Source organism: Chaetodon trifascialis, chromosome 10 (assembly GCF_039877785.1).
Source record: "Chaetodon trifascialis isolate fChaTrf1 chromosome 10, fChaTrf1.hap1, whole genome shotgun sequence".
Taxonomy (NCBI): Eukaryota; Metazoa; Chordata; class Actinopteri; order Chaetodontiformes; family Chaetodontidae; genus Chaetodon; species Chaetodon trifascialis.
The window spans coordinates 9,138,150-9,165,589 of NC_092065.1; the positions used below are offsets into that span (position 1 = coordinate 9,138,150).

General features: G+C 42.3%; 1 protein-coding gene across 1 annotated transcript; it reads left to right on the forward strand.

Moving 5' to 3' along the window:
• On the forward strand, positions 1-25,794 carry LOC139337464 (LHFPL tetraspan subfamily member 3 protein-like). Its single transcript, XM_070972045.1, has 4 exons — positions 1-1,367; positions 21,636-21,872; positions 23,632-23,660; positions 24,348-25,794. Exons 1-3 carry the CDS (start codon positions 941-943, stop codon positions 23,646-23,648), a joined length of 681 nt encoding a protein of 226 aa, XP_070828146.1. The 5' UTR covers positions 1-940; the 3' UTR covers positions 23,649-23,660; positions 24,348-25,794.
• The last annotated feature ends 1,646 nt before the right edge of the window (positions 25,795-27,440 follow it).

A 27,440-nucleotide genomic window follows, 5' to 3' on the forward strand; every position in this document is an offset into this window, starting at 1 on the left:
AAAGCAGCGCGCCTCATGAAGCCGAGCCGCGTCAACACCGCAGGTACTCTGACAAGCAGGACGACTCGCGAGAGAATTGGCCGGAAATTGTTAAGAAAAGAAAAATCTAACTGCATTCAAGTTTTTTTTATATATATATATATAATTTTTTTATTAACACATTTAAGGTCTGATCTTTCGTCAGCTCGGTGGATGTTGACGCAGCGTCACCCAGAAGGTGTTTGCACGGACAGACGCGCGCATTACGCGCTGCCTCTGCGTCTGCCGTCTGTGCCCCTCCCTCTCTGACTCCCAGCAGCCCGGTGATGCTGTCATAAACCGGAGAATAAATCCCCGTTAACGATCCTGAAGGGGGCCGTCGTATTTTCTGAATGGTTATGATGGTAGGCTGCATTAATTTGTAAGTACAAGCCTATAATGTGTTACTGGATGCGACCTCATTCAGCGCTATAAAAGGCTACAACCTGCTTGTCATTGGCTGTTTTTATTCAGGCTGCCATATACGAGCGCATCATTTGTGTAACCGAGACCGGTGTGAATAATATATTTCTCCTGCGCTCGGTGCTTTTTCGAGGCTTTCCAAGGGCATCAGAGAGCGACACGGTGCGGCAGCGATGTGCACGTCTGACGGCTACACGGAGCAAGTGGGAGGGAAGCTGCTTCTGCTCCTGTAATCATTGAGTTTTCAGAGTTATCGCTCACATCCAGGTTTCCAGCGCTCTGCCGTAGCTCCTCACTTGGTTCAGCACCTGGCTTTAGGATGCGACGTCATGAGTTGATCGCGCCTGGCAGATGTTGCTGTGTTGCAGTCGCACGGGCTTAGATTGTTCTCCCTGTTCCGGGCTCTGATTCCGTGAGACGGTCCGTGTGATAAATGTGAAGTCCTCGCTGTGCGCTCCGACAGATCGCAGCATTCATTTAGTCTTCGGGATTGCATAAAATGATACCTGGATCTGCCGCATCAATGCTACCATCTGCAGAAGCTGCGAAATTGTACCAGACCAATTACGTCCGCAACTCCCGTGTCATCGGACTTTTATGGGCCATCTTCACTATCCTCTTCGGTATTGTTAACGTGACCATCTTCTCACAGCCCTATTGGATCGGGGATGGCGTGGATACGCCGCAGGCCGGCTATTTCGGCCTTTTTCACTACTGCGTCGGAGACGGAATCTCCAGAGAGCTGGCCTGCCAGGGCAGCTTCACTGAGTTCTCCGCTATCCCCTCGAGTGCGTTCAAGGCCGCCTCCTTCTTCATTGGAATGTCCATGATGCTGGTTGTCACCTGCATCGGCTGCTTCAGTCTCTTCTTCCTCCTCAGCACCTCCACCGTGTACAAGATCTGCGGCTGGATGCAAGCAGCATCAGGTAAGTGCCTTTCAAGTGGGGTGCAGCGGCTGGAGGGGACCTTCAAAGGGGCTTAGCGGATAGTTTATTGTCAGCGTATTCACTAAATGAAGGGGGAGCATGTATAAATGTGAAAACTTTCCTCTGTTATCTTCGCAGCTACACTCCACACAGTGAAAAAATAAGGTTATCAAATGAGGATCTCAGGGGTCCAGTTTCTTTCTGCTTAGGGTCCTCTCCCCTGAAACTCCTAAACACTGGGATGGATTTTACTTTGATCCATCAGTTGATTAGATGAATTAAGTGTCAGTGGGAGCAGCCAGAGTGAAGATACAGTAAGCAGACAGAGTGCAGGATCTCCTCTGGAGCTGTCAGCCACCACTGCTCCTGCTGTCCATGAAGGACGCTGCTACCTAAGTGACAGTCACTCTGTTGACTGCTACAGGTGTAGTCACATATGAGGCATTTCTCATAAAACCCTGTTATAATTAGCATTTCTTACGAACCATCAGCAGCTCAGGAAATTGATAACTTTGCCTCCTTGTGTTTGTATGAGTGTCAGAAAACCTGTCAATCAATTTGGGAGTGACAGCAGGTTCCACTTTGGGATCTGATGTGATCATTATTGGTCCGATACTGATAAGCACATCAGCTACGGGCCATGAGGTGACCAAACCAATTTCTGTGTCATTATTCAATTCAAATTGTTTCCTCTAACCTCATTAGAGGACCATTTGTTCCACTGATCCCTGGTCTCATGTCACCTCACATGATAATGATCCCAGTGAGGTCCACACGCTGAGGTGTTGGAGAGCACTGGTTTTGGATTGGTACCCTGAATGGAGGTATGGGGCTCGGTGTCAGGAAGGAAAAAGGCTGCATCAGTGTATTTCTAGCTCCAGTCCTGTGTTTTGAATTTTGGTAGCAGCTCTCTTGTTTAAATTAGGAACTTGTTTTGTGCTTGTAAAATGAAACCAGTCTTTGCTTTAAATAACAATATAGAGACACTGACACCTTGATGCAAATTTATCTCCACGTTTTTTATCATAATACATCACCTTGACATAAGTGCACATGTGTGCAGCTTAAACCTCTGAAAAGCATGTATCTCCTCTCATTATTGGTCAAACGCGATGGTCCGGTGTGATTGGATAATATAAGGGTGGAATGTGGCTTTATAGTTATAGTTATATCAATTTTTTTTTCTTAATTACGTGATGATGTTGGTATCACAGCACCTAAGAGGTATGGCTACAATGCCACCTCATATCATGTGATCTGTAGCCAACAGATGTGTGTGTGTTTGTGTGGTAGAGTTAGGGGTGTTGAGGGTGTTTAAAACGGTGCAGAGGTCAGTGGTTCAGCTGCTGGCAGCGTTTTATCATTGTAACTGCAGGCTAATGTCATGCGGTGTGAGCGGAGGCCTCCATCATCTGAAAGGAGCTGCCAAACACGGGTCAGCTCAGCTGCACCAGTGGTCGAAGCAGTCGGATTCCTGTTCGCAAACAGATACAAATGGCGGGGATTATTTGGACCAGCTCCAGCTCTGTTTGCTATGTTGGGCTGAATTAATGCAATAGGCCTGTCTAATGAGGAGACCGCCGGGCTTTGTGCTTCTGCAGCTAAGAGATGAAAGAGAAAGCCAAGAGGAGAGACCCTGACCACGGCAAGCTGGCACAGAGATGCCTAATGAGCGAGCCTGGCTGCTTAGCACTGTCAAACTTCATTACACTTAGCTGAAGGTTAAACTCACGCTGCCTTCCCTTACTAGCTCTGTGGAGGACAGGTGGCCCACAGGCATCTGTAATGGGCCCCTTGCTGTCAGCTGATGTTTTGATAGGGAGGTACATATCATCAATATAACAGTGATAAATGACAGACCAGAAAGTTTGTGTGTGTGTGTGTGTGTGTGTGTGCAAGAGAAGGAGATGCAGGAGTGAGAAACCATTGTCTTTATCCAATATTTTCCTTCTTGAAGCATTCTGGCTGCACAAATATGTCACATCTTATACCAGTAAAGCAAACTGAAATTAGAATGGACGCAGCCTTAGCTTGTTGTCACCCAGCGGCCTCTTTGTTTTCTCTCTGTAAGGCTACATTTTAGTTTCTTTCAGCTTATAACAGCGACGCGCCTCACTGAGAAACGGGCCTATTCAGATATTCTAGCTCAGTATCAAGGCCATACTGTATTGGCTACGCATATGCAATTGAAGTGATATACTGTAAGCCACTCTTGCTGCAGCTTTCACAAATCCCCTTGGGCAGAGGTCAGAAGGTTGTGCATAAACACTTTACAACAAATTCATGCCATTGCACAGAGCTCCTCTCCGATGAATCAGTCCGTGAGAGCACACACACACACACACACACATCTCTAACCATCTCCAGGAAGAGTGTTGTCTGCGAAGCCCAGGTAAAAAGGCTGAATGTTTGATGAGCAGGCAAACCACCAGGACACATTAGATCTCTCTAAATGTCTACCTCAGCCAAAGCAGAGTGCAGAGATGCTCCTGCGTCCATCCTGCCCTAGATGGACTTCCATCCTTCTTTCGCTTTCCTCGCCAGGGCTATTTCCGTCTGTGCATCTGCTCAAGTCCACGCCATGCAGATGTAAGCGTGTGTTTTTTCCGCTGAGCCGAGCACAGCGAGGTACATGATGCACAAGCTCCTTTACCTTATCTCTTTCTGCTACCTTCACACAATTTCACCCTTCTGTGCATCTCAGCTTTTCACTTGCTCATTTTGACCTCACCGTATCTCCGTTTCCACTCTCTTTTCATACCTTCTCTTGTCTATAACTCCCCTCTCCTCTTTCCCCGTCTCTCCTCTTCATCAGCTTGTTTCAGTGAGTACAGTATGTGCCTTTCATCTCTCTCTTTCTGCCATGGAGCTGCAGTTCTTCAGGGGTCTGCACGCCAATTAACTAAGAAGACTGGGAGGTCAATGATAATTACTTCACCGTTATATACCTTGTCTACTCACGCCGTTATGTCGGCTGGCAGCCTTTTTCTGTATTTGACGACATTGTTTCTTCTCAAAAACATATGAGTCATACGCTTACAGTCGTGAGCTTTGTAAAGTCAGCAGAACAAATTTGCAGACTGGGGGTGGCCTATTTGGAAAGATACAGACTGAACTGTTTTCAAAGGGCTGTATTTACTTACAGGTCAGAATCCTATTTTTCCCTCTTTTTGTTTGTTTTATCATGCGGTCCGTTCTGTCAGTGCAAGCCTGGTTTGTTGTTTTTCCCGGAAATAATTAGGAAAGAAAAGATTTGCTTTAGACTTCATAGCAAAATGACGAAGTTGCACTCTGAAGCATCCTCTGCTTTGAAGTCTTTGGTTAATACTTTAGGGATGACTCTTCAGATTGTGCACCAGCCTGTGCTTTCTGCTCCACTCGCATGGCTTCCTCTGATGAGAAGCCGAAGTATATTTATACATAATAAACATTTGTCTAATGAGCTAATCTTGGCAAGCCTATTTCTAACTGCCATATGATCCGCCGCATGTACATGTAGCTTCCTTGCTCATGCCGCATTCACATGTACTGTGAAATAGACGCACTTTCATTAATGTTGTGAGGGATTCAAGCTTCATTTCGTGATACTGTCACAAAAGGTGCATCAGGTTGGACAAGAAGTTTGCATGCTTCAAAACGAGGTAAGCGTAACCTTTAAAGGAATAATTAAATTTTAGGACATCAGACCTTTTTCACAGAGGACACGCTGACATGTCACAGGTGGAAAAGATAAAATGAACGATGGCTTTCAGGGTCCTGTATCGTGCATGCTGGCTCGCTGTCATGATTTACGGAGGCACTTGAGTAGAGTGGAGCCATTGTTAATGTTATTAGTGACACCTGTGCTTTTTGTTCTGCGACAAGTCGCAGTGTCTGCTGTGAGAAAGAGCTTTACACTAATAATTACACTGTTAATGAGACTAACACATTAATGACTTTTTTTTTATGTGGATGTAGTTTAAAGGGAAGGTAACCAATAAGATTAGCTGAGTCAGCCTACCTTCACACTGAGTAAACTAATACTGTTTTCCTGATTATATTTACATACTTTTACTTAAGTAAGATTTTAGATACAATTACAATTAGTCGTTTGGCAGACGCTTTTATCCAAAACGACGTACATATCAATTCACACACCGATGGCATAGCATCAGGGGCACTTTTGGGGTTCAGTATCTTGCCCAAGGATACTTCGGAGTGTGGACTGCCGAGGCCCTACAGACATACAGAATGTATACTTGTAATGAAGTATTTTGACAGTGTGGTATTAATACTTTTACTTAAGTAAAGGATTCTCCACCACTGGGATCAACACATTCAAACTTTAAACCTTTATTGCCTGGTGAGAAAGGACAGTGGCAAGATGATGGGCAAACAGAGATGACAATAAAGAGCAAACTAACCGGGAGATGACATATGAGAGAGTAGCATGAGGTCAGAGAGAGAGAGAGAGAGAGAGACAGAAAACAAATCAGACAACAGCGCTGAGAAGACATACTGATCCTTTGGGTCATCTCTTTCCTTCTCTCTGTATCATTATCTGTGTTTCTCTGCAGCTGCCTCTCACTCCCGTGGTCCGTTAGCTCTATTGAGAGGCTTGTTCTGAAACAGCCATTAAAGCCTAGTTGAATGCAGAGGTGGAAAGAGTCGGAGCTCGGCATGAGAGCGACTGTCATAGAGCTGTGCTTTTCACTGCAGCGGGACCAGGCTCGTGTGCTCCAGCTCTCCAGAATTAATGCTGCAAATGAGCACTTTTGTCTGGATACCTATCAGGCCTTTAAAAGCAGATTAGTGCTTGACAGAGGAAAAGGCTAATTCTGTTACTCTTGCCTTGCTGTGTTTGTGCGTTTATGTGTGCATGTTTCACATTGCTTCACAGCAATATTCAATATATACGGTACGGTAGACATAATAGATGCACATCCTTTGTCTGCGTGCTAATACATGACCATCCCTGCCCAGGATTTAATTAACTTTGTTGGCCATGTTCACCTTTGTTGAAAAGCAACTTCCTCAAGCTGCCAGTCGTAAACAGCATCGTGTTATAACAAAAATTAGCATATAAATTAACAAAATGTCTATTAAACTGCACAAAACAGTTGACTTTAATTTGATGAAGTGCTGTTAAACCATAATTCTTCCATAATTGCCTTGATCCAAAAGTAATAAACAAAACAAACAAGTTGTATCGACTTTCTTCGACAGAGTTTTGCAGCTTTTCCGTCGTTCATCCTCGAATGACCTTCTGCATCTTGACTGCATGTCGCATCGAGTTCAAGTGAGTGAGCCTGACCATTTTCACACAGCTCTATATTTACCCAAAAGGTTTAAGGTAATATTGTACTGCTCTGTCAAAGCCAATGAATTATTGTGTATCCACAGTTCATTTCCCTTCAGTTTGGTTTGACTTTGTGTAGCACTTTGAAAAACTAAGTTCATGCAGCAAAGGAAAATTCTTGTCTTTTGAGAATTAAAAAAAATGCTGCCACATCTTGACTGCTCTTACTAAAAGCTGTTGAATTAATATTCCTACACTAACAATGGATCACTGACTACATGTAATGTCCATAATAATCAACCTACACATAATTATCGCCCAACTCTGCAGTCCCCCTCAGCTAATCTCACCAATCTCAGCACAGTTTGCAGTCACAGCAGGAAGCTATTTGCGGCACATAAACTCTAAAAAACAACTCTACATTTCCTATTTATCACCAAACAGTAAACAGACAAAGTTAGCAACTATCTGGTGAACCTAGTAGAGCATTTAGCTGCTAAATACTCAGGTATTTCTCTCAGGAGCTGGTGGAGACCAAAAACAGAGCCAAAATGCAAGTAAATATTGACTCCAAATAATGCTGCCCTGTACCATGTTTGCCATACCACTTTTATACAGTGAGAATATGTTAATGTTAATGTAACATTAAGTCACTGCACATTTAAATAGAGTGAAGTGTAAAAAATAAATGTTATTTAGAGTTAGGTTAGCTAATGCAGTCAATATGAAGTACTGTATCATACTGGCTTCCTTATCAAATTAGATTCACATTTCCTTTTTGGAATCTAAGTGGCATTCAGTTGCTGCAGAGCAACTTGTACATCATGTGCTTCATATAGTTTCAGCCATGTTTTCAGTCAAAATGTAGTTTGTTTGATATTGATACTCGTAAAACGTGCTTTGCAAAACCTTTGTGCCGGATGGTATTTCTGGAAGATGTACAAAAACTTGTAGCTGAGTTAGTCAAAGACACACCTGCCTAGGGCTGGGCGATATGGCTGAAAACTCTATTGCGATATAAATGTTTATATATTATATATATGTATATCGGTCGATATCGATAATTATTGATATTTTATATGACCTATTTAAAATGAGGACCAGGAGAAATTTAAAAAATTTATTTTAAATTGAACCTTCCTCTGATTGTAATCCCCTCAGCTATCAGAAAGGAAAGCAGAAAGGAAAGGAAATGTCAACACAACCATGGAAAACACTCAAATAATAAATGTAAATGAAAGTGTAAAAATGTAAACAGAGAGAAACCTGAGAACTTTTTTTCTGCAGGTTTAGTGCAGAAAGTTCACAAGCTGATTCACCTTCTGCTGAATAAAATGTTTTCATATATGTGCCGTGTTTTGGAAACATAGCAGAAACTGAGGAAGACTTGACATCTGTAAAATACAAACAAACAAACATGATAGACAGTACAGTAACACTGACTGAACTATAAAACCAGCCTAGACATATGAACAACTTTAGTCACTCTTCTTACTCTAAACATACATGAACTATTCAATTATATTTTTATTGCAAGTGTCTTTAAGAAAAAAAAAAAGTACGTGTAAGAGATGTTTATAACCTGGCTTCTCCACAGTGCTCAGTGAAGCATGTCTTTAGCCGTATGATATGCCGCTGCCTCCGTTATGTCTTGATTGATGATTTGTCATCAGGCACTGAAGCAGATACCTCTGCGTGGTGGTTAGCTGCTTGTGCGGTGGTGTTGTTGGACGTTGGCGAATACGGCTGCGCTCCAAAGAGTGAGCGCGGCTAAGGTGGTTAAACAAGTTTATGGTATTACTGGTCTTGGTGAGGACAACAGTCTTGCATAAGTTACAGACCACATTGGTCTGACTACGGCCCGACTTATAAAATCCAAAAAACTGCCATACTGGCGAGCTGACTTTCCCTGTTTTATTGACAATTTCTTCGCTCACTGTAGCGCTCACTTTCTCTTTCGCATCTCACTCCTCGCGGAGCACCGAACACGAGACAGCAAGATGGCGCAACCGAACTTGATACTATTATATGATTGGCGTGTTAGCGTGTCACTCCCACTGATCACTGATTACTCCCTACGTTGCTCGGTTACCTGAGAGCGAGTGCCTTTGTTCATGCAACCAACCTCACTTCACAACTTTTGCTTTCTTCAGACGAAGAAAAAAAATTATCGAATATTTTATCAAACGCATTTTTTATTGACATTGATTACGTGTCTATCGCGAGACATATCGTTATCGTTTTATCGCCCAGCCCTACACCTGCCTCATAATTTTAGAAAGCAATCTGATGGGAATAATGTCAGGGGGGTGAAAAAAACAGTGACTGACCAACACTGTCAATTCACATTTTTCATTTTTGCTAAATAGAAAAATAATAGAGGGATTTTACTTTTTGTGGCCTCCCAGTATCCAAATTTCACCCCTGATCCGATAAATATATTACTGTGGTCTGTCTTCATGAGTGTGCACCACCTCTCCGTGCAGTCTACTTTCATTTGGATGTATGAATGTGCAGCAGACTCATCTGAAACCTTCATGAACCCAACACTGAAGTGCCCAAACTGCAGCCTGTGGCAGGAGGTTCATTTTACTTCAGACCTTTTTGTTATTTTACAGCAGTCTGTGACAGTTTGGGGGCTGCCGGTTATCATCACCATGTTAGAAACAGTCTGATGTATCCTGTCAGTCGTGCTGCTGCGGCTACATACAGAGCAAGGAGTAATGTCTCTCCACAGCACATCAAGTCAGATACCCAGTGGGGCAGATCTGTGAGAGTGAAACAACATGGGAAAGTGCTGTCTGCTGTTATAAGCTGCATCACTGCTTTTAAGTACGAAACACCAGTGAAAAAAAAACAAGAAACTGGCCTCATATTGATGTTAGTGACATAACAAACAAGACCAGAGATTTTGAAGCATCAGAAATATTAATCCCCTGCAGAGTTGTTCTCATATCCTAAGTAGGCTTCCGAAATCTTTGGCTGCAACCCATCCCGGCTGTCTGGGGTGCAGGACAGTGGCAGTCAGGTGGTACAGAGAAGTGATGACAGCTGGTTCAGGATAATTTCAGAGCCGATCTGTATTCTCACTGGGTCTTTTCAGAGCAGCGCTGAAAGTGAATGTGCTGACCCACAACCTTTTTTGAATCAAATCAAGTGGATGCACAACGCTGCCTTGTGCACTAATCCACATGTGGCGCCTTCGCAGCAGGCAGCTCAGCATTTAAAGGTGAGATAGGGATGATCTTTAGAGAACAAATTCATCGTTGTGACTCTTTATTCCACCTGTTTTCTTATACAATCACATGAGCAATCTTGTTTTTTTATGCTCATCTGTCTTCAAATCAACACCTTTCCACTCCTGCGTCTTTCTAATTAAGAACCACATACAGCTACATGTAGTTGAACCACCTAATTATAGCCAGCGGGCGGCATTGGGGAACCATCATCCATGCAGCGCACAGTCCTGCTGACAATGGACAGCAGGAGGAAAGGATGGATGGCGGACATCTGCGCACACACCATCACACATACTGCACACGTACACATAGTTATTTACATGCATGTACTGTACATTTTTCCAGTAATTGCATCCCACAGAGAGCTTTTTCCAGCACAGCAAGATATTTACAGGGATGCTCGTGTGCTGCTATTCTCCTAATCCATACTTAGTTGATTTATTTGTGAATGCAGAACAGTCGGTTTAATTCAGTGGTTTTTGATTTTTGCTGGCATGCACCCGCAATTTTTATCAATCATTAACAATGATGGTGGGAGCAAGTAATAAAATGCAAGTTGAATTTGAGTGAAATAAATGTTAGCCCTGTAGCATCAGCAAAACTGCTAGGAGTAATTGGATTAACTTATTTTTCCACAGAACCCTAGTTTTACAAATTATCTTCTTCAACACGGAAACACAAAAATGACTCCAAATACTGAAAATACAAGAATGCTGGGCCAGTAGGTGGCGATAAAGTCCATATCAACGATTCGCCAAATGCCAGAGAAGAACATTCTCTGCATGCGTAGAGAGTTTATTTTCCTTTTGCACTAGAAACTTGAAGGTACAAACAGTAGAAGCTAATTATTCATCTCTTTGTAGTTATTTAACACTTTTGTGGCACAATGTCTCACAGTGCCAACCAAACGCTCGTTACACAAAGCACCAATGGGCGTGCATTAACTGAAGTGATGACATCGTTTCCAAAACTTCATTCACACAGATATAGAAAATCCAGAGTTTTGAAAGATCTGCTCTTCAGAAGACCTAAAGCTACATTTGCATGTGAATGAGGCTGAGAGGAAAATGCATTTGCTAAATATCCACACATGTGTGGGCAAGTCCCTCCTCCCGCAGTGGCTCTATGCCCCACCAGGGAGGCACGCCACATTGTGCAAAACAAATCAATACTAATTCATTAGCCCACACCTGGTGAGTGTGAATGTGGCACTGGAATACAAAATCTCTACATGCCAGCCAAGTCATCATCATGACTCTGCTGTGTTTTGTGTCCCTGGAGCCCTGCAGGGTGTGGACTATAGATTTGCCAGAGTTAATCCCCGTGATCTCACAAGTGGCCTGGCTCAGGCCAGAGCTGAGGAGGGGGAGGCAGCTGATGTATTCCACAGAGGGAGGGACGAGGTGGGACAGCAAGGACACTGTGACCCAGGAAAAAACTTTCCGTGCTGTTCGAACAGTAATGCTGAGAGTGCACAGGTTCATGTATGAACGGACTGAGTGTATTACTCAAGTGCTGTACTTAAGTAACATTATGAGGTACTCGAACTTAAATATTTCCATACTAATTTATACTTCTGCTCTCCTACATGGCGGAAATGGGAAATGTTCTTTTTGTTCAACATTAAAGAACTGCTTACATATGAATACAGCAGTAATAATAATAATCCAGTGGTATGGTAATATATCACTGACAGGGTCTGTTCTGCATTATGAGTACCTTAACTTTTGTTACTTAAAGTACATTTTTGTTGCTAATAATTACATAATTTTATTTTTAAGTATTGCTGCCTTTACTGGAAGACTTATTCAACCACTACATATGCAAAACACATAGAAGTAGTTTGTGAATCGGCCTCGCTCTGAAGCACTGTTTTGTTAGGAAGTGCTGGCTGGAGTGAGCATTTATGAAATCTTGTATTTTTAGGTTCATTTTTAATTTTCTGTTTTCACTGAAAATGCTGTCTTTGCTTCATCATCATTGGTTTGTCTGTCCCGGGTGTAAGCTGTTAACTGTTGGCTGAGAGCGAGCAGTCCTGCATAAGCCGTGGCTGTTTGCCTCTATCGTCCCCGAGCTGGTGGTCCACTCAGTATTTTTCACAGAGAATTCAAAGGTCTCTTTTGATCCCCTTTGCCCTTGTCAGTCCTTATCCTCTGTGGAGGTACAGGCCACATCTGAACCTGTTACATAAGCCCTCCACCCCAGCCTGACTCCCTCCTGCTCTGCTCACTGCGGTTTACTCTGCACTCCTCCCTCGACTCCTCTCCCCCTCCCTCCTCCCTCTACCTCCACATCCGCACCTCAGCTTTAGCCTGAAGTGCTGCATTTATTAATACAGAGGCGCATGTCTCACTCCTGTGTCAACCTTCACTTGAGTATAATCACTTGGTAATTTCAGAGCACACTGTGTCCCACCTCCTGCATGTCCTGCTTCATCTGTAGGCAGCCTGCTCTCCTTTCTAACACCAACTTTAATCAATGTGCCATAATGAGAGTCCGTCTCACCGGATAGTTTGTGTGGACTTTAGGAGTCAGAGCACACACGCGCGTCTGAATAGACAGCATTGGGCCAAAGTACGCATGGTTTAAAAAAAGCTTTTAAAGATGACTGTGATCATTAACTCCAAGGACACAATGAGACAGATAGACAGACAGACTGTTCTTTTGGACATTATATTACTGTTCCTGATGCTTTAGTCGCTTCTTAATTGAATGGCTTTATAGATCTATTACACAGTACTGGAGACATCTTTTTAATGGTGCATTTTATTAAACACTGGTTTGAAACTAGTTAGTTGTAACTAGCAAATTAGCAATAATTCAGCTGGTTTAACCCAGTCCAGTTGCTTTTTAATTGATGTCTGGACAGTTTGAGGTATTAGTGTGTGGCAGGTGAGATGTTTCATCCTCTCCTGAGAGGCGTCTTTTTCCCTCTCTTTTTTTGGATTCACACATCACACATCAGGCTTCTTCTGAAGCTGTCATCAAAACGATATTTCTAGTGTTTCTAGTTGAGTTTTATTCCCTGTTGTAAAAGTCAGAGCACTTCCTGCAGCCTACAGGTATGCTATAATATGCAATATGCTCATGTGGGAAGATTATTTGCAGCATTGCAAGATGATTAAAAAGTTTTCCAAGTCTTGTCCTGGCACAGAGCAGAGATGATTTGATGAAATAAGCCATTTCTTGCTCCTCTAATCTTTTGAATTGAATTGGTAGGTAAGCTGTGGGCATTATGTGCTCGTTGTGCACAAAATTGCTGAAGATGTTGACGGAGCGGGATACAGAGGATGCCTGGAAGCTCCTTGCTCCCCTCTAGCAACCACTGAGTTTTGCCAGCAACTGAAGCAGAAATAGATTTGGACTGTAGACAGTTCATCTCAAGAAGCATGTTCCTCATCTTCCAGGGGAGATAGCTGGAGTCAGTTTTAAAAGTTTCTCTTGCTCCACTTTCCACCGTATCCTTGACACTTTGGAAATATTTTTCAGAGAGCTGTTTTAAATTTGTGTCCAGCCGGCTGTCAAAATGAATGTTCGTCTCCTGTCTGTGTACTCTGTGAAACTATGAAACTCCTGTATATTTCTCATTATTTTGGCTCTAACAGCCACACAAACTGACACATATTCTTAAAGCAACACAATAAACTTTCTATAATGGCACTATCCCCACATTTGTAACCCTCTGTCTTTCGTCCACATAAGCCGGGACCATGAAGCAGGCTTAAGTGGTGACACATTTTCACACTCCATTTAGTCCCACTATCATGCGCTCTTAATAGCCCCATTTATCTGGATGCAATTACAGCATATCATTGTCATAGTCTCGGGTCGTGTTTCTGTGGTAGCCATTGGCTCATCTTTGGAACCAGGGAGACATCTTAATTGTCCAGTGGGATGAGGAGGGTGCTGTCCACACTGTGGTAGTCTGGACTGGACTGTTTGTGAACTATATTTGAAGCATATTATATGAGAAAAGCCAATCACAGACCAGATCATCTATAAAATTATGGAAGTCTACATACATTTCTGATGATAACATCTGGAAAATGATTTGGAACAAATGCAGTCTGACGCCATAGAGGCCCCTGAAAAGAGCCTGTGAAGCATGTTGGGTCAGGGATCAAACCATATTTTGGTTTTGGACTTTCACAGATTCAGATTTAAAATGAAATCCTTTAGGATTCTGGCAGATAATCATATTCAGCCTCATAAAATACTGCGTATAACATCTAACTTGACAGTATTTGTCCATAATACTCTCAGTGGCCATCTTGGCAGCACAGTGGCCATAAACCTTTTTGCTCCTGTTCTGTCTGCCGTGACAAAATGTTCCTCTGTTGGTGGTGGACACTTGTTCCAAGCCTTTCAACTCTGCTGAATGTGCCTTGGTTCTAACGGCCTAACTAACTCTTATACGCATAATGCATCTCATCCATCACCATCAAAATTCAAAGCACAGAGACTGAACCTGCAGTCACTCCTAAATGGATTGACAGGTCTTTTACTACTCAGACCAACAATGGCCAAAAACTAAATCCTGTCATGTGATGCTAATGATATTTAATGCTGTTTTTGTTACGGTACGTAGATTTGGACCAACTGTAGCGGAGCCGGACACAATCCAAACAGTTCAAACAGTTTATTAGTGTTCAACAAAAAACACTGCAGGCTAAGGCAGCACAAGGAAAAACACAAAAAACACAGGCCCTGACAGTTTTAACTCATTTTTGATCTGAAACACAGAGATAAAGTGGCGATTTCCAATAAAGATAAAAATAAACATAAAAAAATCTGGTTTAACATCGATGAGTGAGAGCCCTAAATTTAATACAGTGTATAAATACACCTGCACATGGTCAAGCATGCCGACTCGGCCCTTATCCAGAGCAGTGGTGTGTGGGAGCAGAATAGAGCCGCAAATATTAACTCATGTCTTGTAGGACAAATACTGAGGAGCTCTGCAGGAGGGACTTGTTCAAGAGCTCTCCAGCTGAAGCTGTTTACAGATGAAGAAAGGGATGAGTGTCACTTTCCTCCAGCAAGAAGGAAGCTTCCATTTTTAGACAGACTTCACAGTAAAGCGACGGTTTCAGCTCATGCCAGTATGGTATAAGAATCTACTTGTACACATTGAAACATGTAGTGTTCTTTATTTTTCCCCCCAGACACTGAATGATGCTATAATGCCGTCCTGAGGAAGCAGTGTTTTGGAAGCTCTTACCTTGTTGCATTCAAGTGCTTGCGGAATACTCCCTCATCCAGCATGCTTTTTGAAAAGCTCTGCAGAAATGTAAAACATGCACAGTTTGACGTCAAACTCGTTAAAACATGCAGAACCGACCATTTGGTCCTTGAAACTTTAGGCTATTGCTACCGCTCCCACCTCTCTCCCACAGCGTGGTGTTTGGGCTGCTTGTCTCCAGTCTCAGCAACGTGAGTCATCCAAACACGCAGCCACGCTGTCACACTGTGCCTCAGCACTGGCAGGAATCTCACTCCGCCTGGAGCTTCATGCTGAGAACAGCAGACAACAAGCATCAGGGATGAACCATGTCTTTAGGGGTTGTGGATCACATTACTAGCCAGTGAAGAACAATCACAAGCTGTTACTTTGTTCTTTTTGGATGTGAGTAATAATGTTCCTGTCTTTTTCTATCTCTTCTTGTGTTTCCGTCAGCAAAAAAAAAAGCATAAAAGACTGTAGAAGGAACCCTTTGAACTGAACGAGTGAGATTTTGCCCACATTCAGGTCACTATTTCACCTGTGGGAGTGTAACTTTAGTGATTACATTAAAGCAAACTCACCTATGCATATTCATGGGAAGCCCCGACGGGATAAACACTCAAAGCTCTTCCCAGAGTCTGTGCGCCTATTTTTTTCTTTTTTGAGCTGACTTTTAGTTTTTACCTTAAATGCCACTTTGCCAGCCGTGGGCTCTCTCAACAGAAAGGCTGACTTATTCATCAGCACCAAGATGTGTCACGAGGAGAAGTGACAAAACAATGTTGAGCACTTAAGAAACCGTGTATATTTTACACAAAGGGTCAGCATGTTTACCGGTGGGCAACATCATGTGTGCCTGTGCATGTGTTTGCATTAGAACTGGATCCATATGCAGTGTGAGATAGAGCAGTTTGGGATGTGTGTATGCATAATTCAGTTTGTCACAGCTATTTAAATGTGGAGAGGAGAAAATGGGATCCACAAAGGGCTGTGGGAGTTAAAAAATGTGAATCCCTTTTCATGGCTGCTTAGATGTGCCGCAGATGTGTAAAGTGATGGAAGGAACAGGAAATACAAATAACTGTGTGTTTCCATCTGACACCCGGTGCAATCAATGACATGCTGAAACACTGAAAACACAGTAAAACATGAGCCAGATGCTGTGGAGGTGGATTAAACCCTATAGTCTTTCGAACGCAATGTGCAGTATATGTGGTTTATTTTCTTTGTCTGCAAACCAGACACACAAATCCAATCAAGCTGCTGCTCTGGAGGTCGAATTGGACCCCCAGTCATCTACACCACTTGCAAGTGACACGCAGAGATTATAGGAGGCAATGGGATCTCTCAGTATCGATGGGATTTAGCAGTCTCTTTGGGAAGATGAGCCAATGTGCTTCTGACAAATCTACTGCCATCATACCATTCTGCACCATCTGCCCGCCTGCCCTCAGACTCTCCTGCAGCGCTGTTCACACCTAATCTGCCCTACCTACAGTCTCTTACATAAGACGCTGTTAGCCAACAACCATTTCTCAGTCCAGTTTTTCCACTCGCATGATCCCCGTGTTCCCAGGGAGAGAAAGGAGACAAACAGTGTGTGTGTGCGGAAAAGACAGAAATGAGTAAATGCTGAGAATAGCTCCGCCGAGGGCCTCCAGCATATGGCAGCCAGTGCTCATGACGTTAGCGCGGTGCTGGGTACTTGCTGGCGGCCGCACGCGGGGCCGGAGCACGGCACCCCACACGGGCTCCGTCTCTCGCCACCTCTCCTCTTTCTCCCTCTGTGCATCTCTGCCTCGCCCTTCCTCATGATCTGTCTCTCCTCGCCCCCTGCGCCTGTCTGCCGCTCCCCTCCTGCTCTCCAGAGACAGCAGGAAAGAGACGGAGAGAAGGGCAAAGCTGAAAGGGTCGGATAATGCCGTCAGTTAATATCTCGTCTCTGCTCAGACTGACAGCTGCATTCTGTCAGGTGTGCTGTTTTTTCTGTAGCCAGGATTTGGAGCGCACCGCTTATTACTGCAGTTCTCCTCCAATGCAGAGCGAGTGGGCGAAGCCAGCAGATACCATCCGATGAGGAGATAATTCTTTTTTGGCAACACTTCACTTTAAGTCTCTTTTTTAATAAATGATTTTTACACACTATAAGGTGCTTGAAAGCAGCTGTGAGGTAATTTTAAAGTGTTTATTCATGTACAGTATTTGTCAACAATTATAAGTTCTCCTATGAAGACACGTTTTATGTTATTGCAACTGTGTCTTATTACCATTCATTATCTGTTTATATACCAGCCTCCACGTATTTAATGTTACAGTTATAGAATTATATAGTTATAATTGTTGCCAAATACTTAATAATATTTCCAAATAACAATAATAAACAGCTGCTTACAACTACATTGTGGTGTGTTATGAAGCATTTGTTGGGTGTATCATAAATGCTAAGTCGAAGTGTTACTATTTATTCTATGATAACAGCAAATAATGATTATTTTCATTATTTTTTTTAATCAGTTGCTTAATTGTGTAGTCACAATAAAATGTCACAAAACAAATGCCAGTAACATCAAAGATAATGTCTGCAAATTGTTTTTTGTTCAACCAGCAGTCTGAAATCCACATGTCAATTTCAACTGTACTAAAATTCATATGAAGACACATTGTCGTGTTTTGCTTGTATGTGTGGTAAACTGCCCTGTCAGCGCTGCTAATAATACTGTCACAACATGTTTTATGCTAAATATTTTCTCTAGTACCTCGAACTCAATGTACTGTTGACTTGCATTTTGCATCTGCGTTGATTTGTCTCCTTTCACTAAACAGTATGTGCCTAGTAACATCTGAATGAACGGTGTTGCACAAGATACTGTTGCTAAAGAGTGTACATAGGAATGTCATGCTGCTTGTGTGCCCTTCATTCCTCGCTTGGTGTTATTAACATGGGTGCAGGCTGTAAGGTGCTATAGTTTGCCTTTTTCCTCTGTGAATTTTGATTAAGCCCCTCATTATGTAAGTGCATGCTGGGATAGGCCTGCTGGGTTGTGTTGTGTGGTTATGGATTAGTTGACTGCAGGCTTACTGTTACACTGTATGGAGGGGACATGTGCTCCTCCTCTATGCACAAGCTGTTTCTGGAAACAGGAGCGGCATATGTGGCACCCTCTGTTGGTATAATCCTCACCAGTGCATCCCTTAGAGATGTTCATCTGCAGAGGCAGGCTTTGGAGAGATATTTTAGTGTTCGGTGGCGACAGTCACAGATATTTTACCGCTCTTGTAGCTCTTGTTCTCTTTTGGTCTCCCTCCCCTGATGCTATCAGCATTTGTCAGTGTACACCTCTTATTTTCGTCTTTTTCCTGCATCCTCCGTCTCTTTCTCTCACACTTGCTCCAGAGCCCTGTGCGCCTCTTCTCTCTCCTCCTGAGTCTCAATGTAATATTCATGATGGCGTTGAATCGAGCCAAAGGCGTGCAGGAGACACCCAGAAGGATCTGGAAAAGCTTTTGTTACCTTTGTAGTAAATGCATCACGAGGGAGAGAGAATAGCGACGGGTGTTGACTCACAGAATATCAAATGTTATTTGGTCTTCCATGGCTCTCCCTCTGTTAAGTGAAACCTGTTACATAAACTCCCCTGATGTACACAGTATTCACGCAGCTCGAGAAGCATAGCTGGCAGGATCTCATTCTTGTCCCGAGGTGAAAAAGTTACTTATTTAAGATTGCCCATTCCCCAAAGTCCCAATGGAGGAACACTCAGAGAATGTATGGACAGCTTTCCTCTTAGATAACATGACAGCTGACGGATGAGTTCAGCTCTTCAGCACCACCTCAGGGTGGACAGCTCCCTGTAAAAGAGCCAGATTTTGCATCTGTAATCACCTTTTTATTGTTTTACTTTGTTTTAGATTATACTCATGAGGCCACAATCACTGTTTTTAGAATATCAGTGTATCAGGTGATAATGAGGAAACAGTGTCAACTGAATTATAACCTGAATCATCTGCAGCTCCCCTCGACTTAGCGTTGTAGAGAGTTTCGGCTCATTGTTTAGCTGCTTCCCTCCTCAGCTTTACTGTTTTAGTTCTCTCTCACTGCTCTCATAGCAGCGACATTGGCTGCAACAGGCAGCTATTTTCAGCAGAAAAAAAAGCTCTGAAAATCTCACTGTACACTACCTGCTCAGCACCAAACAGCAGACACATTTAGCAACGAGCTGGTGAACATAGCGGAGCATTTAGCAGCTAAAGAGAGAGATGATTTCCTAAGAACAGAGTTAAAATGACGGTAAATATTGGACTTCTATCTACCAGGTGGCCAGAAACACGACTCCAAAAATCAGAAATTGCACGTTTAAAGGCAGATGAAAAACTATTGTTACTGTTTGTCAGACACCTGGCATTGCTGAACAAAACAGAAAGACACTGAGAGAAACATGAGGACTGTCTTCTGTACCAGAGCTTGAGATAGTCTGGTTTGCTCTGAGCCACTTCACAGAGAGGATTGAGGTGGTTTTGTTTGTGCGACACTGCCACATTTGTGTTAAGGCTGAGGCTCTGTGGCCACAGTCAGCTATTGTCTTGTCAGTGTACCAGGGACACTGGAGACTTGTTAGTAAGAAGTGGAAAGGCAAACAGATTGTGCAGGTTTGATTTCATGTGATGCAGGTAGAAGTGGACCTTTTCACCATCTGCACGCTCACTAGTCACATCTCCTCCGTGACACTCACTCAGGAGGTGAATCATGAAGAGCCTGGTGGATGTTTGACAGACTGTGATGACAGGCTGAGTGACATAGGTCACAGTGATGCCCTATCAAGGCCTAGTTAAGGCTGGCTTAAATGAAAAGCGTCTGTCTCTTGATTCAGTGGTGCTGCCTGAGACGTCAAAAGTGTGCTCATCATTCATAAAACCAGAGTTGTAGTACAACCCTTGTGGTACTGCTACAGTGTATGAGGCTGACTTCTGTTGCTTAATGACATGCTGTTGGCTCACATAGCTATGAAGTGATGTAACAGAATGTTTTCTGAGCCAAACAGCAGAGAAATGTCTGAAACAGAATAGTTCATTGCGGCACTCCTCCATCCATCATGAGTCTGAATCAGTACCTGAGTCCTCGCTCTCTGAACCTCTGTGTGCACATGAATTTGTTATGACAGTTAGAGCCACGGGGGGAGGTAGAGGAGGAGTCCAGGGGATGCTCTGCTCTGTTAGGCATGCAGTTTGTCTGCAGCATATATTGCTCTGTAATCTGCCTCTTACTTACTTGCTCTCTCTGAAATGTCTCTCAACACCCCCTGAAGTCTTTCAGCACTGTTAAAGACTGCAGCGCTTCTGTAACAAACTGCAGTATGCGAGTGCTTTAATGCGTATAAATGCGTATGTGTGGGCAGCTTGTGAATGCATGTGAAAAAGATGGTTGTAAGACTGTGGAGAAGCCAGGAAGAAGATACAGAAAAGGACAATGACACATTACATTTCTGTTTAAAAGCAGCATACAGGACCTTGGAAATGCAGATGGGTAGCAAACTGGAATAATGTTCAAAAACCTACACTTAGATACACAAACAAGCAGCATTCAGGGAAGAAACATTGCAAGCAAGTGTTTGGGGTTAAAAAAATGGGGTGTATGTTTTATTATTAATGAGCAATGCACTCTGGATAATTGTGCAGTCAGCTTCTTTTTCCAGGTCTGCTGCTATTCTGCTGCAAAATCACCCCAGAGGGGAACCTCATCCAAATTGAGGATGAGAGAGATTTTATCCCTCAGGCAAAAACTGAGAATGAGGAGTGCTTAGTTAAAATCCAAAAACGGGGGGAAAAAGGCTGCAAGCCTGCGCCTGTGCTTTGGTTTTTCTTGTGCTGCTCTGCCGCAGCATCACCTCAGAGAAGAGTCTCTTTTAAACTGAAGACAAGAGAGATCCAAATTGAAGATGAGAGACATTTTACACTTCAGGCAGCAACTGAGAATGAGGAGCAGCCAGTTAAAATCTAATATTACCACTATTTAAAATCTAAAAGGCAGAGAGGCGTTGAAGTTTTTTAACAAAACAAGTAAACTTTGTGAATGTGAGGAATTGCCCGGCAGGTTTTTCAGGACCCTTCATATTATCACTCTGCTCTAAATCTCTTGCTGCCATTGTGTCTGGCAGTGACTGTTGTTGTGGTTGTTTACTGCTGTTTTTACTGTTCCTCCACCAGCACTCATTGTGTCTAGACGCTTATTTCCCGCCTAAGGGAGGGAATGAAAATCAATGTGATAAACGCAATAGAAACACAGCAAAATCTGCACAGAGGAGAGCATAAGGGAAGAGATTCTTGAAGCACTTGAAATGATCATTCTTCTTTATCTCTCATTTGCCCCACGAAATCTCATTATCCCTGGCCTCATTTATTACGCCGCACTTTTCCCCAAACTCATTTCTGTTCTGCTTATACCTTTTGTTCCTCTTTACGCTCATTCTCCCTCACTGTCGCACACTGTCCCTCCTAATGTCTCCCTTCCTCCCCGCTCTGCCTCTCACTAGGTGTCTGTCTGGTGCTCGGCTGTATGATCTATCCTGATGGTTGGGACAGCGACGAGGTGCGGCGGATGTGCGGCGAGCAGACAGATAAATACAGCCTGGGGGCCTGCTCGGTGCGTTGGGCCTACATCTTGGCTATTATGGGCATCCTCGACGCTCTCATCCTCTCCTTCCTGGCCTTCGTCCTGGGGAACCGGCAGGATGGACTCATGACAGAAGAGCTGCTGGCTGAGAGCAAGGGTGAGCATCTACTATCTGGTCTGATTAAAGATATGATATTTTATTGATTTCTTTTGGGAAAGTCGCTCTTTGCTCGTGCACCGCACTGGAAGTCAGAGCCAGGTTCAGAGTAGCACTCCAGGAGCATGCTGGGATTCAGTGCCTCATTTAAGAAGACTTGAACAGGACTGCTGCTTGCCCGGATGTGAACTTAAAATCCTTACTTTTGGGTGTAGGACAGCTTCTTTAACCATTAGGCTACCCTTTTCACAAAATCCCTAATTCTATTTTTGGAATCAATTAAGTGAAATCTTAAATATTTGGGGGAAGAGGTGGAAACCCCTGAATTATTTAATGATTTTAAATCTTTGGGGTATTGGGTTATAAATGTCACTGATGTTGGATCTTTGTGCTATAGTGGGCTGGCAAAAGCATACACTTGAAGTAAATGAGAATACTTTAAATTTCTCTTTAAGAACACAGCTCTGAAAACTGAAAATAGAAAGTGTGCACTCATTAAGGTAGTGATAAAACAGTCTGGCAAACAGATTGCATGAGCTGAATTCAGAGAAGGATTGCATTTGGTATGCTCTTGTATTTTCAAGCCAAAGTTTTGATGTAATGAGCTTTTGATGCAGCCTCTGTAAAAACAAAGCTAAATTTAGGAAGCTATAAAAGAATTTGAACACAACTAAAAGGACTGCATGAGCCTGCTTTTGAGTAATGGGCTTAATGTGCTTAAAAACGACATCAGCAACCACTCATGCACTCATTTTAACCCCTTAATAAGCACCAATGTTTGCCAACAAGCCTGAAAAATAACACCTACAATAAAATACTAGAAGCTTTAAGTTTTTTTGGTTGTTTTTACAACTGCTGTTGCTGAAATATTGGACTATGATATGAGGAGCACAGATAGAGTCAAGGTTGAGAACCAGACAGGAACCAACGAGGCAACAAACCCTCTTCCTGATCATCTGCTGAAGGAGTTTTACATCGTTAAAGGGCATTTCAGTCATATCTAACCATAACTGTCTTGCAAGTCACATATCTGATCCTGGCTGTACAACCGTCGACAGACAGGATGTCTGACAGACTTCAAAGCTCCATCATACAGTCAGAGGTTGTCATGATGTAATCATGTAAATGGCCTGGTCTATGCACTGGTGTCCATGCATATATGGTGATTTGCTGTGAAAAAAGGTGTATCCAGGTGCATCTCCCAGTGGGAAGTGGGATTAGTTTGCTCATGCCCTGTAGTGTAATAGGCAAAAGTGGGGAGAATTAAGAGTAGATATTTAAAATGAGCATAGTGTGATTTCTTATTGTGAGAGAAAATACACATGTAATGTCATCAAGGCGCCATCTTAAACCATCCTCAACAGAGTAAAAGAGATCTGTGCAATGTGTGTTTTCTCAGCTCAAACTACAGTGACCTTCAAACGACAAATACAGTATGAGACAAAGATGAAAGAGGAGGAAACTTATCAGTATCTTTACCAGGCAATAAACAGCCTCTCTATGCAGTGTGATGAAAGCGTTCCTTAGTTTAGGGCTCTGGAGAATCTACCATGTACTGATAATTCATTACAGCTCAGCAGTGTTTTACCATTTAACTCATCCCTGGTGCCATCTACTGGTGTTTTTGTGCAACACAACCAGTCCCAGTGAAGGATGCATGCGTTTAGCAGTGTGTGAACATGGCAGTCTATTAATAGCATGACCTTGAGAACCCTGTTGTAGCACTTTTACATTTTTCTCTGTGTCTCTGTGTTTGCAGAGGGAGGCAACGCCTAATCAAATGCTGAGGTAAGGACAAAACATACATCTTGAGATATATACATGTTGATCTATCAAATGATAAAAAGCTGCTCTCATTACGTAAGCATGCACAATGTGATCTTTAATATCTGACAGCCGTGAAATGTCATTTGCGTCCCAGTGCACAGTACAGCAGCACAAATGCAATGTAAATCAATTATTCAGAGCATAAACAATTTACACTCTTCCTCACTCTTCGCCTCCTGGAACCCCTTCAGCCAGCGGTGGAATTATTACGCAGATGCTTTACTTTGGCAAAAGTAGCAGTGAATATATAATAATATGAATTAAATCTTAATCCAACTAGTAACTACTGCTGTCAAGTAAATAGTAGTGGAGAAAAAGTGGAATATTTCACTGAAATGTAGCTTAAAGTATCATAAAATGGAAAAACTCAAGGAAAGTACAAATACCTCAATATCAGTGTTGAGAGGAAGAAGAAATACTCTTTACTTTATTCTTTACTTAAGTGAAAGTACAAATAAAAGAATTTAAAACTCCATTATAAGTATTTTGATATAAAGTGGAGCAAAAATTTAAAGTAGCATGAAAATATGGAAATATGAGTAAAAATGGACCAGAAAGTACAGGGCACTTATTCACTTACTTACTCCCTTTCCACCGCTGCCCTCAGCATTTACAAACACACCATCTCTTTATCTTTCTTTCTTTCAGGTTCCTGAATTTCCATGTGTCTGTTGTCATGAAGTACCAGTCCCTCAACATCATCTTAAAGGAGGGAGGCAATCCAGGCCTCCGAAGGAGAGGAATACTGTGGAACCAGCCAGCCTGCCTGTCACATCTACCTGCCATAAACCCAGTGTAACCTCCCCTTGAAGTCCACCCATCCTGCTTGCAATCCCTAAATCATCATCCCCAGCACTTAGATGGAGCCCAGTGCACTTTTATCCCAATGTGTCTGCAGAGCTAACCTTTGCACAACATCTCATAAACCATGACAGGGGCAGAGACTGTTATCCTATTAAGACGTATATGGACTACCCACTACCTACCTGAGAAGGCACAGGGTTGACATTGTACACCTGCCATACGAGCACAGACACAAACACACATGCTGTACACACACACAAGCGCCGCCTCACGCCTCATATGCACAAACACAGCTCTGTAACACAACGCACATACAGTACATTCAAACAAAACATCCACAAACTCTGTAATTACAAGTATTAAACTATGTTAACACTTAGCCGTGTGTACCACCGTCAGAATGTGTGTGTCATGTTTTATTTGTGAAAAGAAGAAACTGCTCATTTTCAGATATATCGGGCTGATGTAAATCTATTGTGTTTCATATGTAAGGTTTGACAATGAAATGAACGTTCTAGTTTCTTCTTTTTTTGCTCATACTGTACACCCCTTTGTTCCTCTTCATTTACTGAAAAAAAAAAGATATTTAAGACTGTTTTATAAGAATATTATCACCCAAAAGAGAAAAAACTTGTATTACAAAGTATGTACAGTGAATATTAAAGATGTTCTAGGAATTTTACCTAAATCCATTCAAAACCCTGCTAGCCAACTTTGCACAGCGCTTCAGTTTGAGAAGAAATCTAAGATTTTATAGTCTGTCGTATCTACACTGTGATGGGGGCTATTAGGACTGTGTGCTGCAGGACTCGTAGCTGCTGTGTGAGTGTGCTTCTGTATGTGTGTGTAGGGAAGTCTGTGGGTGTGTGTGAGTGAGTCTGAGTGCATGCACATAATGTGAAAGCTGGTGTGAGTGCATTGTGTTTGTTGGGCTCGTGAAGCAATATGCCAGCCTCACACACAATTGTCCGGTTGTGTAGCTAAGTCTGTTTGTCTCTGTCTTCGTCTCCAGCTCTCTCTCGTTCTGTTTCGACTCTCTTTCTCGCTTTGTTTTGTTGGGACATACAGGGTAACATGATGCAGTTGCAGTATTGTGTATAGTGACTGGAGTGAACTCTAGTGGTAATGGCTCAGTAAGGTCTGTCCCAGCCTCACCTGTGGATATGTTCCTGTGTAAATAGATATTCTATAGATGCCAAACAATTAGCAAATATGGAGAAGGTGATTAACTTAGAGTAATTAAAGGGATTCCTTTAAGAATATATGAACACTTAATAAAGGTTTTCACTGTAAAATGCTGTTGTGGGTTTTTTTGTTCATTTTGACAAAGGTTAGTTTTTGTTTAAGGGCCACTCAGTTGATTTTACACATGAAGATTAGATTACTTAAGCCAGTTGAAACAGCTGTTGCTGCTTCATCAACCATTTTTTAAAAATCTGTCTCTTGCGAGTCTCAGACTTTATGATGGTGCATTACAAAACTGCCAGAATACCCTTTAAAGTGGCAACTATAGATGGATGGACTATGGATGCTGCGAAAATCTGAGAGATTTGAAAGAGCTGATTTTAAAATTGTGGCTTTGAGAGGAATGCTCTTTGCGTTTAAAGATAATTCTCAATGTGTTTATCAATTAAAATAAAGCAGGATATAATATAATTTTAATGGTACCTTAACTTTTCATGGCATTTGAAAGTCAGAGCTTAAATTCAAATATAGTTATGATAAATATAGCCACAACTCTCACCTCATACTTCCAGGCAGTACACATAAGAAAACGCTGTTTCTTTGAGAGATAACATTTCTTTGAGATTATGAAAGATTAACCTCTCACTCACAAATCACAATAGCTTTTTATCCAAGTCACATGTTTAGACCACCATAAGGGAAAGAATGTTGTGGGGGAGAGAAACGTGAAAATAAGAAAGATACCACATTAACTGTTTGCAGCTGATGCTTTAAGACATAGCAGCAACAAAAAGACCAGAAAACCAAAGAACAGATCAGTATAAACAGTTTGTGTGTGGTTGTGTGTGGTTCATGGTCCTTGTGAGAGTCCTTTGGGGGCATCCAAGGGGTGAGATGAGGGATAACTTCATTTAGTTTTACTGCATTTCATTACAGCACAAAGAGTGAATTGGTAGGCTAATTGTTAGTTATCAGCTCCTTTATGTTATAAACAGTTATGCAACCCTTTTAAATAAATCACAGTTAGTAAATGAAGGATTGGGCTCCTCTGGGTAAACCCAGAACAAAATGAGTCACGATACAAACAGGTACCTGTGAAAATTTTAGAGGGAAGTTTAGCTCTGGCTCATGTTCTTGCAAAAAGATGGTGAAAACTGCAGCAGCACTTGCATTATTTACAATTACAACACCAGTGGACTTTATCAGTGTCCTCACACAACACACAGTCAAATGTCAACCTTTTGCATTAAAAACCTGTGATGGCTGAAAGTGACTGAGTGGAAACTCTCATACTTTTTAAAGGTCCAAAATGTACTTTTTACTCAGCTACATTTATTGGATAACTATAGTAACCAGGTAATTCGATTTTGCATTTAAAACAGAAGACTGGCTATGCACTACTCTAGCACATCCAAACAGGTGTTTTAAGTTATCATGGCTTATTACATGATAAATTACATTCATTTAGCATATTATTCTCTGGTCCCAGCTTCACCAATGTGAGGATTTTCTCTGCTTTTGTCTATTTTAAATCATTGTAGATTTAATAGATTTGGGTTTTGGACTGCTGGTCAGACAAAGCAATTTGAAGATATAACCTTAGATAGAGGGAAATCATAGTGAAAGCATTTTTCACTGAATTTTATAAAGAAGATGATTAATTGTTAATGACAATCTGCCAATTTGACACGGAAAACAGTCATTATTTACAGCTCTACAATAAACTCAGAGAGATGTCAGTCAAACTCAGTC